This window comes from Oratosquilla oratoria, chromosome 23 (genome assembly GCF_046742065.1).
Source record: "Oratosquilla oratoria isolate Oo_2021 chromosome 23, ASM4674206v1, whole genome shotgun sequence".
Lineage (NCBI taxonomy): Eukaryota > Metazoa > Arthropoda > Malacostraca > Stomatopoda > Squillidae > Oratosquilla > Oratosquilla oratoria.
In genome coordinates, this window is record NC_134799.1 from 46,564,556 (window position 1) to 46,577,696 (window position 13,141).

The 13,141-nt window shown below is 37.2% G+C and overlaps 2 protein-coding genes across 4 annotated transcripts in view; one reads left to right on the top strand and one right to left on the bottom strand.

The window, feature by feature from the left end:
- Window positions 1-13,141, bottom strand: part of LOC143038106 (open rectifier potassium channel protein 1-like) — a 333,381-nt gene that overhangs the window by 89,015 nt on the left and 231,225 nt on the right. For all 3 annotated transcript variants that reach the window (XM_076207093.1, XM_076207092.1, XM_076207094.1), the window contains one exon: window positions 1,961-2,088. In XM_076207093.1, coding sequence (XP_076063208.1) covers window positions 1,961-2,088 — 128 coding nt within the window. The remainder of the gene's footprint in view (window positions 1-1,960; window positions 2,089-13,141) is intronic.
- LOC143038150 (uncharacterized) overlaps window positions 4,598-13,141 on the top strand; it is a 322,262-nt gene continuing 313,718 nt past the window's right edge. Inside the window, exons 1-2 of the mRNA XM_076207169.1 lie at window positions 4,598-4,727; window positions 5,386-5,431. Of these exons, the coding sequence (XP_076063284.1) occupies window positions 4,598-4,727; window positions 5,386-5,431 (176 nt within the window). The remainder of the gene's footprint in view (window positions 4,728-5,385; window positions 5,432-13,141) is intronic.

Consider the following 13,141-nt stretch of genomic DNA (forward strand, 5'->3'; position numbering starts at 1 on the left):
GAGTATTAGGATGGTTTGGACATATGGAAGGAATGAGTGAAGAAAGATTAGTTAAAGAAGTGTGGAATGCAGAGGTGGAAGGAGTGAATATGAGGGGGCGTCCTAGGATGAGATGGATGGATGGGGTGAAAGGGACATTACAAAGGAGAGGAATGTCTGTTGAGGAAGGACGGGAGAGGACAGAAAATAAGGGTGAATGGAGAAGGGTTGTGTATGGATGATGCTGTGATGCATGAGGGGGAGTGGGTGGGGGATGGGGGTGAGAAAATGTGTATAAAATTAATTTGACACAGCCCGAAGGATTTTCTCCCCGTCTTCTCCTTTTCTGCATGAGGGGATGGAGAAGGAGGGGTCGCCGAATTTATGAAGCGGCCTTGCTGTGTATGTGCTGTGTCTTGCGACAATGCTTCTGACCCAGGGCAGTGGACAGGATGCAGGGATGACCCGTCATCCAGGATGTGCCAAGATGGGAGGGAGGGAGGAGGGTGGAGAGGAGTGGAATATGTAGGGAATGGAGTGGGTGGGAGTGGTTTCTATGCCTTTTTCTTTTTGGCTACCCTCCGTGTAAGGGGAAAAAGCCTTTGGTATATGTGTATGTATGTTTGCATCTTTCCAATCTTGCAGTACCTTTCCTTCTTTGAGTGAGAAGTCTGTTATCTTGTATAATTTGTCTGCTAGTTTGTCTATACACTCCGTATCCAATTTGCAATTCCATCTGGTCCATGCAATTTCCTGACATCTAGGTTTTCTATTTGGTTTCTTATTTCTTTATGTGTTACCTTTATTTCTTTCATTTTGTGTATGCACATATGTGTGCATATGTTTATGTGTGTATGTGCACGTATGTATGCTTGTGTGTGTGTGCATTCAAGCATGTTCATGTGTGCATTTACGTACTGGAGATGGGGGATGAGAAAGTTCAATGTGCACCAGCATTACTTCCCGAAAGTGGCACACTGCTTGCAAGTCATATTATCAAGACTTCCCTTTGCGAGAATTTTTTATTATGGTAACCTGGTTATACAACTCTTCCCTGCATGCAACAAAACTGTTCATTTTATGAGAAAATATAGGTGCATGTGAGGTTTTACTAGCTTTTCAGCATCATTTCAAACACAAGAGTTGCAAGAGAAAAATAAACCAGCCAACTGCATCACTGCATCTAGTGGAGCAGCATGCATGGTTCCCAATAGAATTCATTCCATTGAGAAATGGAAAACTTCTCACTTTGTTTTGATGCCACGGCCGCCACAAATATCCTGAATTATGACATCTTAACTGTCTTGCAAGAGTGGTTGCGGCCTGTTCCGCTTAGACGTACATCAGTACATAAATAATCTATGTACTGAGAAGAAAACAAGTCCAATCGTATGAACAGTGCTGATCATCTAGGTTTTACTTGGTGGTCACCTCATGGGAACACTTTTTGCTTTTCTATTATAAATTAGTACAAGGCATTTCACCACTTTCCTAATAGAGTTCATCTACTTTTTAAAAAAAATTATTTCATCACTTTCTTAATAGATACTTCATCTACTTTTTAAAACTTATTTTTAGTTTACTCTTACTTGCTGTCTAAGATTCCACATTTATATGTGGTTTAGAAAAATGATGATATTATACCTTGGAATCACTCCTCCAACTGTATAATGTGACACTCAATACTTACTCATAACCATTGATTTCAAGTCTAACATTTTCACTGTAATTTCTAACTTGTATGGCTGTCTTGACTGTCGCCAAGTGGTTTTATTCAGTTGAAGGAAACCCCCCTTGAACAGTGAAAAGGTTAAACACTTCCCAGCCACTTTCACCTCAACATAAACTGCAATGGACTCAATTTCAAAACTGTTGGCAGAGAACCTCTCAATCCATATAGAGACTGGTTGATGAAAGAAGAATAAACTGGAAAAAATAACTAAAAAATAAAAAAAAAGATTGATGGTAATTTGTTCCTCACCTTTTTCGATTTGATAGCCTTCTGGATAAAGCCAATGATCATGACAAGATAGCCCAATCCAAAGATGATCCACACGACAATAGAGATCTTGTACACCCAGATCCATCCCGACCCATGGTCATCTCGACCTGTCGGATGTGAGACAAAAGTCAGATTCAAAATTTCAGACTGTATATATATGTGAGGGGGAAAAAGCCTTTGGTATATGTATGTATATATATGTATCTATGTTCTGCATATGTGCGTATGCTTATATCTTTGTATACATTCATATCAATATGATAATTCACAAACTGTAAAACAGAGTAGCACACAAATTATATTTTGATTTGAAATTCAATATCAAATGAAAATCAGTATAAAGAACAAATGTGCAGTAATTTTTGTTTAGATACTGTTGAAACCACCATCCCCTGCATTCTGGGATGGCTGTGCTAAGCAGCAGTCATCAGTTGCCTTTGTGATCGAACAATGGGCTTCTTATATGCAGGACTCTTGCCAAATCATTAAGTACTGACCATATCTTTTACCATCTAATCTGAAAGTACATCTCATTCCCTTACTTCCTCTTCTATTGTGAATATCTAAAGACAGGTTATCATTATTGTTGCATCAGTCCAACTTTATTGACTGAAAATTTCTTGCTATTGGAAAACTAGTGCAGATAAATATGTAATAAATACAAAACAACCAAAGACATGCTTTCATGGCTGCAATCCATCAGGGATCAAATTAGTTTGTTCACAATCAGTAGTAATGAGATGGGATTTCCTCAAACCCATAAAATGTGTCTCTTTATCAGTATTATCTGGCAACCCTCAGAGTTGTGCTCTCTTGTCCAAAGTTGATTTTCCTTTCAATGAATGGAACATTCCCTTACAACTGAATAAAATTCTGATGACAACCAGAAGAAGCCTAGAGGTCAAATTGACCAATAAATTGTTACCACCAGGCGTCAGACGGAGGTGATTGGGTAAATGCCACATACATTTTCCTCTGCATCTCCATGGTAGCACTGACAGAGTGAAAGAACATGCATAAATGGCTCGCAACCCAGTTCACTGTCTCACTTTCTTCTCATAAAAACAACCTTGGTGGAGGACCATCGTGTCCAAGCAGTCAGTGGGGATATCCAAAGGCCACACCTGTTCTCAGAGGAATGTAATTCTGGGATGAAGCTGGCAGTATGCATAGGGAGCCAAGTCCACGTCCCTTCTTGGGAGTGGGATTCATGGTTGGTTTGTAAGCATCATGAATTACATAACCGACTCAAATACATAATGAATCACATATCTGATTCAGGCATATAACAAATTGATTAACAGAAACAGATGTGGTATGTCTAGTGTGATGTCAAATGGTGTTGTGTGGAATCTAAAAGTTGTCAAAAAAAATTTGTCAAAAATTATATAAAATGAAAAATAAATAATAGTAAAGATAGAAGATAAGAATGTAGAAATATAAAGATAAAAAATGAATAAATAAAATAAAATATAAAAAATATAAGAATATGAATAAGAATAATGATAAAGTTTAGTGAATAAAATAACATAGAACTTGGTCAAATCAAATCAGTTCAAAACAATACAAATAAAATAAAATTGGTTCAAATACAAATCAAATCATAGTAATGCATTCAGAAAGGTTACAAAGCCGTAGGACATCTGGTCACTGGACATAATCTCCCTGTTATATAGGTGATGTCCTGGGGCAGCTCCTTATTGCTGCATATATTGCTGTGATCTCCATCCATTTTGTGTCCCCTTTTTGGTTGATGTTAGCTTTGGTAGCTATGAACAAACCTTCAACTGCCTTCCTCCTTCTTGATAGATCTTTTCCCTCCACTTCTGCTTGTTGCCAGTTGGGCAAATATCCTTCTTGGTCCACGTGGCCCATCATTGTGTTAGACAGTGATGATGGACACTTGCTCAACTGACAAGTGGAAGTGATGGAAAAAGATCTATAAAAAAAGGAGGAAGTTGAAAATTTGTACATCGACACCAAAGCTAACTTAACCAAAAAGTTGGGGACATAAGATGGGCAGAATACACAGCAAACTATGCACCAAAAAGGAGTTGCCTCAGGACAGCACCTACATAACATGGGGATTATGTCCAGTGACCAGATGTCTTACGGCTTTATTGCAACCTTTCTAAATGTATTGGTATTATTTGATTTGATTTGATTTGTATTACAGTAAAAGCTCTCTTATCCGGCATCACTGGGACCAAAGGCATGCCAGATACTCGAAAATTCTGGATACTTGAAGGGGTTGCTAAAGTAAGTGAAGGGGTACAGAAATGTATCTACAATCACCCCCTAAACTCACTATTAATGTCAGTTAACATATAGTATCACATACCGTAACATAAACAAAGCATCACATGATTGTGGCGTCACCACCTCACTCGCCAACATACAGTGTATCGGTTTTCAGCAGCTTTTGGGGTATCTGTCCCCTTCATAAACTCACGTAATTTTTTCGATTGGGCCTTAATATCGTATATGGTTGATGAGCCTATGCCAAATTCATTCATGAGTATTTTTCTGTTTTCCCCTTTCTCTAAACGTTTGCAAATGTCCACCTTCTGCCTAAGTGTAAGCACAACACGTTTCCGTTTATTAACTTTGGGCATGATGAATGTAGCTGAACTGAGCGGAGACAAACACAAACATGGCACATGTGAGACTGAACAGTGTGGGCACTGGGGTGTGGTGGGTGGCACGAAACTAACCCAGACAGTGGTGCGCTCTGGTGACCCATTCAGTATTGTACAAATACTTTCCCACATTTGTATACTTCCAATTGTACTATCATAATGGAGATGGGTTGAAAGCAAAATTTCATGTGTATGTAAATCGAGCATACAAATATATAAGAAAAATTGCGCTCAACTTATACCTCTCTTGATAGCCTAGTTGGTAAGTCACTACTGCACTTGTCATGAGGATGCTGGGTTCGAGTCCTTGGCAGTACCGCATTTCAATTTCTGCATGTCAGCCTTTGATGGCTTAGAATTAAAGTGCATTATGGTTGTTAAAATGTATCTCTAATCACTGGGACCCATTCAGTGTTGTACAAATATATATATATATATATATATATATATATATATATATATATATATATATATATATATGAACCAGCCTTCATGAGCCTCAATCCGTAGTCCATCAGAATGCTTGGCAACCATGCTACCAATAACACCATCACAGAGCGTTCAAAAGAGCAGGAACCTGGTATAGTCTTATGCCGTACAATAATAGTGACTGAGATCTGCCTTTCAAATGTATTTTATCATTCAGCTTCCAACGCTACAAATCTCTTGTTACAGTGGTCTTTCAAATAATCAAACCCATTGGTCCTAGAAGCAAAGGCATCTAATATCCCTATGGTGTCATGAATATTAATATGATGTCATCAGCATCAGAGTGGGACATGTGCCAGTTGCAAACTACACCTGACCAGTCGTAAGTCTTTCCTGGATATCGCTAATGAAGTGCATTGCAAAAGTCAAGCTTAGTGAAGTAGGCAAGGAATGTCAACCACTCAGATTCCATGAGAAAAAACAATAAATTCCTGGATATTACAAACATCTCTTTAAATGTCAACATCTTGTATTCATTACTCACCTGCCTGGGTCTTTTGTTGCTTGCAAGAAAAAAAGGAAAAAAAAAAAAAAAAAAAAAAAAAAAAGAGAAACATTAATTTTAAGGAGGATAATTCACTACCAATAAATTAGTGTTCTTAAGGTGAATTATGATTATGATTCAGGAGTGGTGAAAAAAAAGGGCAAATATTTCATCTGCAATTCGAAACAAACATTTGGCATTCTATCATTAAGTACTGCAGGGAGAATCTTTTTATCATAGTACTACCAAAAGATCATACCAATCATGACAAAATATTTTATCTCAAATTCCTTCTTTCATATACACATGTTCAGATATGTATATATGAGTATATATATCAATAAATTTTGGAAGGCCATTTTGAATACTGGCTTTGTTGAAGTCTATAGCAGTAGCACCATTGTTCAAATTGTATGAAGCACTCTCGATATTTCTTACAAGAGAGTGGAGTGGAGATTGGAGGTCAGGATATTGATAGAATCTCCAAGGTATATATTACTTTCCTTCTATACCTTTCATAATTCTGTAGATGGTCAACAAGTCACCTCTTTCTCTTCTTTGTTCCAGAGTAGGTAATTCTAGTTTTGACAATCTGTTGTCATATAACAGTTTTGATAGTGTTGGGGCCATCTTCGTAGTTGCTTTCTGGATTCTCTCAATCTTCCTTATATTCTTTTTAGTACTGGGTGACCATAGTGTTACTGCATACTCCATTTTTGGCCATATCAGTTGACTAGTATTTTCTTTACAATTTCTTCATCCAAGTAGGTAAAAACCACTTTTATTTATCTTAGCAAGTTATAGGTTTTGCCAACAATTTTGTTTATATGTTTGTCAGGGGACATATCTTTTGTGATGATTACTCCCAGGTCTTTTTCAGATTCCACTTTTTACTTCCTTTGCACCAATTTTATGTTGTCCTGATCTTTTTTTACTTTTTCCAAATTCCATTATGTGACATTTCTTAGTATTGAAGTCCACTTCCCACCTCTGACTCCATTCCCAAACCCTGTTCAAATATCTCTGCAGTGAGTCACAGTCCGTTTCAGTACTCTCATTAACAATTTTGCATCATCTGCAAAGAAACACATGTAATATTCCATACCCTCATCCATGTCATTCACATAAATAGCAAACATTATTGGAGCCAATACTCCTTGTGGAACTCCACTAATCACCTCTTCTCAAGTAGAACTTTTCTCTCTGAGCAATGCTCTCATTTTTCTTCCATGCAAAAAGTCCATCCATTTCAGTAGCTTACCTAGTATCCCTCCTATAGTTTCCAGTTTTCTTCATAGATTTTTTTGAGGGATTTTGTCAAAAGCTTTTTGTAGATCTAGGAAGGCATAATCAGTCCATCCATCTCTTTCCTGTATTATATCCAGTAGTCTTGAGTAAAAAACAGATCAAATTTTTGGTACATGATCTTTCTTGTCTAAAATTGAATTGTCTCAGATTTAGTATATTGTTCTCCACCAGATGTTTTAACCATCTACTTTATATAACTTTATCACAAATTTTGGCCACCATGGTTGTAAGGGAAATGTAATTTGTTGGGTCTTACTTATTTCCTACTTTATAAATTGGTACTATATCAGCACTTTTCCAGTCTTCTGGTGTTTTTCCTTCCTGGAGTGAGCAACTTATTACATTATATATTTTGTCTATTAGTTCTTCTTTACATCTTTTATTCTCTTCTTTGTTCCAGGGTCGGCAATTCCAGTTCAGCCAATCTTTGTTCATATGTCAAGTTTGAAAGTGTTGGGGCCATCTTTGTCGTTGCTCTTTATATTCTTTCTAATTTTCTTATATTCTTTTTTTTGTACTGGGTGACCATATCATTGCTGTATATTCCAGACTGATTCCTTATCAGTGTTTGTAATATTTTTTTTATCATTTCCTTATCCAGATATTTAAAAGCCACCTTTATTGATCTCACCAAATTGTATGTTTCTCTGACCATTTTATTTGTATGTTTATCTGGAAACATGTCTTTGGTGATGATTACTCCTAGGTCCTTTTCAGAATTTACTTTTTTTACTTCTTTTCCATAAATTTTATACTGTCCTGATATTCTGTTCTTGGTTTCCCAAAATTCAATTATGCTGCATTTCTTGATGTTGAATTCTACTTCCCATCTCTTGCTCCACTCAGAGACTTTGTTCAGATCACTCTGTAATGGCTCACAGTCTTTTTCATAGCTTATTTTCTTTAACCACTTCCATACGGTGACGCCTACGTAGGTGTCATGAGGAGCAAGTGGGTACGCGATGATGCCGACGTCGGCATCTTGATTATATTTATTGTAGTCATACCTACGTAACCTCCATTCTCTCTAAACTGGCTTCATCATATTTTCTATGGTTATCAAAATTCATGGGTGAAAGAGAACGAACAATAAAGCACTGATTTTATTTTTTATAATGCGATTATTATGATGCAACATCGCACGTCGGGCAGCTAATGCTGCCAGACGTGCGATGTGCCCCGGAGTGAAGAGGTTAATAATCTTGCATCATCCACAAAGAAGTTCATGTAACATTCAATACTTATATCCATATCATTCACATATATAGCAAACATTATCAGAGCTAGCAATGACCCCTGTGGTACGCCACTACTCATTTCTTCCCATTTTGAATATTTGTCTCTGAGCACTATGCTTATTTTTCTTCCATGTAGGAAATCCTCCATCCAATTCAATAGTTTTCCATGTATGCCTTCTGTTGTTCCCAGTTTATTTAGCAAATTTCTGTGTGGTACCTTATCAAATGCTTTTTGTAAGTCCAGGAAGGCAAAGTCTGCCCAGCCGTCACTTTCTTGCAATATAGCTATCAATCTTGAATAGAAACAGATCAAATTAGTGGTACATGATCTTCCCTGTCTGAATCCAAATTGCCTTGGGTTCAGTATATTGTTCTCCTCCAGATATTTTGACCATCTATCCTTGATGATTCTCTAATCTATCTTTGATGATTGTACCCTATAGGGACACTGGTCTATAATTTGTTGGGTCTTCCTTATTTCCCTCCTTATATATTGGCATTTTTCCAGTCTCCTGGTAGTTTTCCTTCTTTGAGTGAACATTCAACTATTTTGTATATTTTTCCTGTTAGCTCATTTATACATTCCTTTAGTATCCAGTTTGTAACTCCGTCCGGGCCATGTGATTTGTTAATGTCAAGCTTTAGAATTTGATTCCTTATTTCATTCCGAGTAATATATAATTCCTTTATTGGAGGAAATCTTATTTCAATTCTTTGGTCATAGTTTTGTAGAATTTTTTTTTTTTTTTTTTTTTTTTTTTTTTTTTTTTTTTAATTTGGTGAACACAGATTTGAAATCTTTGTTCATAATATCCACCATTTCTATATCTCTGTATTCTCTACTACCTTGAAGTAATTTAAGTATTTCCTGTTTGTTTTTTAGTTTGCCATTTACATGTCTAAAATAATTTGGGTTGATCTTTACATTTGTCTATAATGTCCTTTTCATAATTTCTTTTTTCTTCTCTATGTATTTTTACATATTCATTTCTTAGTTTGGTGTATATTTTCCATTTCTCAGATTTTCTTTTTTATCTTTTCCAGGCTTTATCTCTTTTGTCTTTTGCCTCACTGCACTTTTTAATGTACCAGGATTTTATGTATACCCTTTCCTGGTTTTGTCTAGGTACATACAGTGAGATACAAAGACAGGACACCATGAGCATAGCTCCCCTTCCCATAAGATACAATTAAGTAAATACATACATGCACACACACACATATACAGAATTATGTAAGGGATGGAAGTCCTTGATAGAGATGATTTATTAAAGTGGGACAAAAGAAAAACCACAGGACACGAAAAGAAATTTAAAAAGGATAGTTACAAAAGAGGTCTGAAAAAGAATAGCTTCCCACACAGAGTGATAGATATCTGGAACAAACTTAATGAAGAAACAATGAGTGCAAAAACTATACAAGAATTTAAGGTTAAACTGGATGCTGAAAAATACAAAAGTGGGTCACTAGGACCATAGCTCTCTTCCCGTAAAATACAATTAGGTATATACAACTAGGTAAATACATGAGGGAATGGTAAAGAAAATATTAATCACACTGATAAGACCAAGATTGGAGTATGCTGCAACACTATGGACACCCAGTACAAAAAATAATATAAAGAAATTAGAAAAGAATCCAAAGAGCAATGACAAAAGTTGGCACCAACACCTTCAAAATTGGCATACAAAGATTGTCCAAACTTGAACTACCAACCCTGGAACAAAGAAGAGAAAGAAGAGATCTACTGGGCATTTACAGAATCATGAAAGGTATGGAAGTCCTTGACAGAGAAGATTTATTAAAGTGGGATAGAAGAAAAACAAGAGGACATGAAAAGAAACTCAAAAAGGATAGTTATAGAAGAGATCTGGATAAAAAAAAAAAATAGTTTCCCACACAGAGTGATGAATGCCTGGAACAAATTGGATGAACCAATAGTATGTGCAAAAACCATACATGAAATTAAGAACAAACTAGATGCTGAAAGATACAAAGATACTACAAGCATAGTTCCATTCCCGTATAATACAACTAGTTAAATACAACTAGGTAAATATACACACTTAAGAAATTTATCCTTAAAGCAAGCTGGGAAAAATTCTACAAAGAAGAAACACAAGTAGAAAAAAAATGGATGATTCTGATAAAGAACTATAAAGGAGTGATGAAATATGTACCAAAGCAAAAACAGGAAAGGGGCAGACTGTATGAAGGAGTGATTGTGCCAACAGCACTGTATGGGGCAGAAACATGGAACATAAGAGAAGAGAGGAGTTTGAATGTGTTTGAGATGAGGTGTCTGAGAAGTATGATGGGGGTTACTAGGTTGGATAGAGTGAGAAATGAGGAGGTGAGGAGAAGAACGAGGGTGGAAAGGGAGTTGGGAGATAGGGGTGATAAATGGGGGGACGGAGAGGGGGGGTCGCCGATGTAATGAAACGGCCTTGCAGTGGATGTGCTGTGTCTGGCGACACTGCTTCTGACCCAGGGCAGTGGACAAGGTGCAGGGATGACCCGTCATCCAGCAGGTGCTAAGATAAGAAGGAGGGTGGAGGGGTGTGGAGTGTATTCAGGGATGGAATGGGTGGGAATGATTTTATGCCTTTTCCTTTTTGGCTACCTCCCTTGTAAGGGGGAAAAAACCTTGGTATATGTATGTATGTTGATAGAAGGTGCAGTGAAGCAAAAAATTTAAGAGACAAAGCTTGGAAGAGATGGAGAAATGACAGGAAACCTTGAAAGTGGCATTTACAGTGGCCGCGTAATTAATGAGACACAAATGTAAACACTTGTGACATTTAAATAATCATTTAAAGACCTATAAATGGCTTATTAGATACCTTATTTACCAAGCGATTTTCCTTTAAGCTTTATGACCTTCTCCAAACGTGCCGGGATGCATCTTGCCAGGTTTTGTACGTGTTGAGGAATGATATTATCCCAAATATCCTGTATTTCTGTTTTTAGCTTAGCTACAGTGGAGACGTCACGATCTTGAAGCTGTTTTTAATTATATGCCATACGTGCTCAATGGGATTTAGGTCTGGAGAATTTCCAGGCCATTTTTTGAAGTAATCAACACCACAGTCTTCTAACCATTGGGTAACAGACCGAGCTGTGTGAGCAGGAGCTCCGTCCTGCATAAACCAACTAGCATTGCACTTTTCAAAACTTTCAGGCAGGTTATCACACAATAACTCGAAATAAGTGTGCTGATTTACACTCTCATTTTGTGCAAGAAACTCTAAATTGCCAACTCCACCAAATGCAAAGCATCCCCACACCATAACACTTGCAGCATGTTTCACCACTTTAGCTGTATAGCGAGGGTCATTAGGGTCAGACCCCCTGGGGCGCCTCACACGCTTCGACCTGCAGCCCGACGACACCACAAACGTTGACTCATCACTCCACAATACTCGTTCCCAGTCTTCTAAGGACCAGTCCTTATATTTCTTGCAAAATGCTATGCGATCACGTATGTCTTTTGCACTTAGGAGGGGAAGAACTTTAGTACAGCAACTACGGTATTGTAAATCTTTGGCTAAATGATCAGAAATACATCTTACAGACACATCATGCAGCAGTGCAGGGTTATTTTATTTCAGTTTTCGAGCTGTGAGCATTGGATCTTTATCTAACTGCCTCCTAATAACCGTAGAAGTACGATTTGATATCTTCCTTGGCCGACCAGAGCGATGCTTTGGAGTAGGAATGATGTCACTTCCTCCGTCTCGAAATTTCTTGGTCCACTTTTGCACTTGACGCACTCCAATTCCCACACGAGTAGCAATATCTTTACACTTATAACCCTCCTTATAGAGGGTTATGATTGTAACAACTGTGTCTCTTTCCAGCTCTTTACCACTTCCCATTACGGAGATATCAAGGCACAAAAACAGAGACCACCGCAAAAAAAAGACTACTCCCTGTGAGAGATGTTTAGAAACTGACTCCACGTGACATCGAGTGCGCCTAAACAGAGTTGCCAAGTAGTGCATATTGTCTCGGCTAAAAATACGGGTACAAACGCTAGCATTGAAAAATAGCGAAAAGTTTGGGCGGAAAGTTGTATTTTTCGCATGTTTTGAGTTTAGCGGAAAGTTTGGCCGCCTATAATTTTGCGCCCAAACTTTTCGCGGCCACTGTATATGCTAATCAAAGGAATGAATATGTAAAAATAGCCAGGGGAAAAATGTAACTAAGAGAAAGACATAACAGAAAAATGCAAGGATAAGCCAAAGCTATTCTATAGATATGTAAATGGGAAACTGAAAAACAAACTGGAAATAGTGAAACTACACCAAGAGAACCCAGCATACACATAAGATACTGAAATGGCTGAAATTATGTGCAAACACTCAAGTCTGTTTTCACTAGATAAAAAATATGACAATGGATTGAAGGGAGAGAAGTGAAATCCCCCTCATGAAGGAAATAATAATAACACAGAAGGAAATAATGGATCAAATAACAAACCTCAATGTCAGAAAAATCACACAGCCCAAATGGAATAGGAAATTGGTTATTAAAAGAATGTAAAGAAGAAGTAATAGACAAAATATGTAACATAATAAGTTGCTCACTCAAAGAAGGAAAAATGCCAGAAGACTGAATTTTTTTTGATATTGTACCAATTTATAAAGAAGGATGTGTGTGTGTGTGTGTATCTATCTGCAGGAGGAATACAGGGCAAACTGCTGAAATGAATAGAAGACTTCTTGCATGAAAGAAAAATGAGAGCGGTGATAAAAGACAAACATTCTAATTGGGATGAAGTGATTAGTGGAGTTCCACAAGGAATAGTTCTGGCCCCAAGGAGGAAACAACAGTAAAAGAGAAATTGAATATTTTGACAAAAATTTATAAAGAAGTGGAAAAGTATGTTCCTAGACAAAAACAAGGAAAAGGATATGTAAAGTGTTGGTACAACACAAGATGTAGGGAGTTAAAAGACAAAAGGGATAAACCTTGGATAAAATGGAAGAAAGACAAAAGA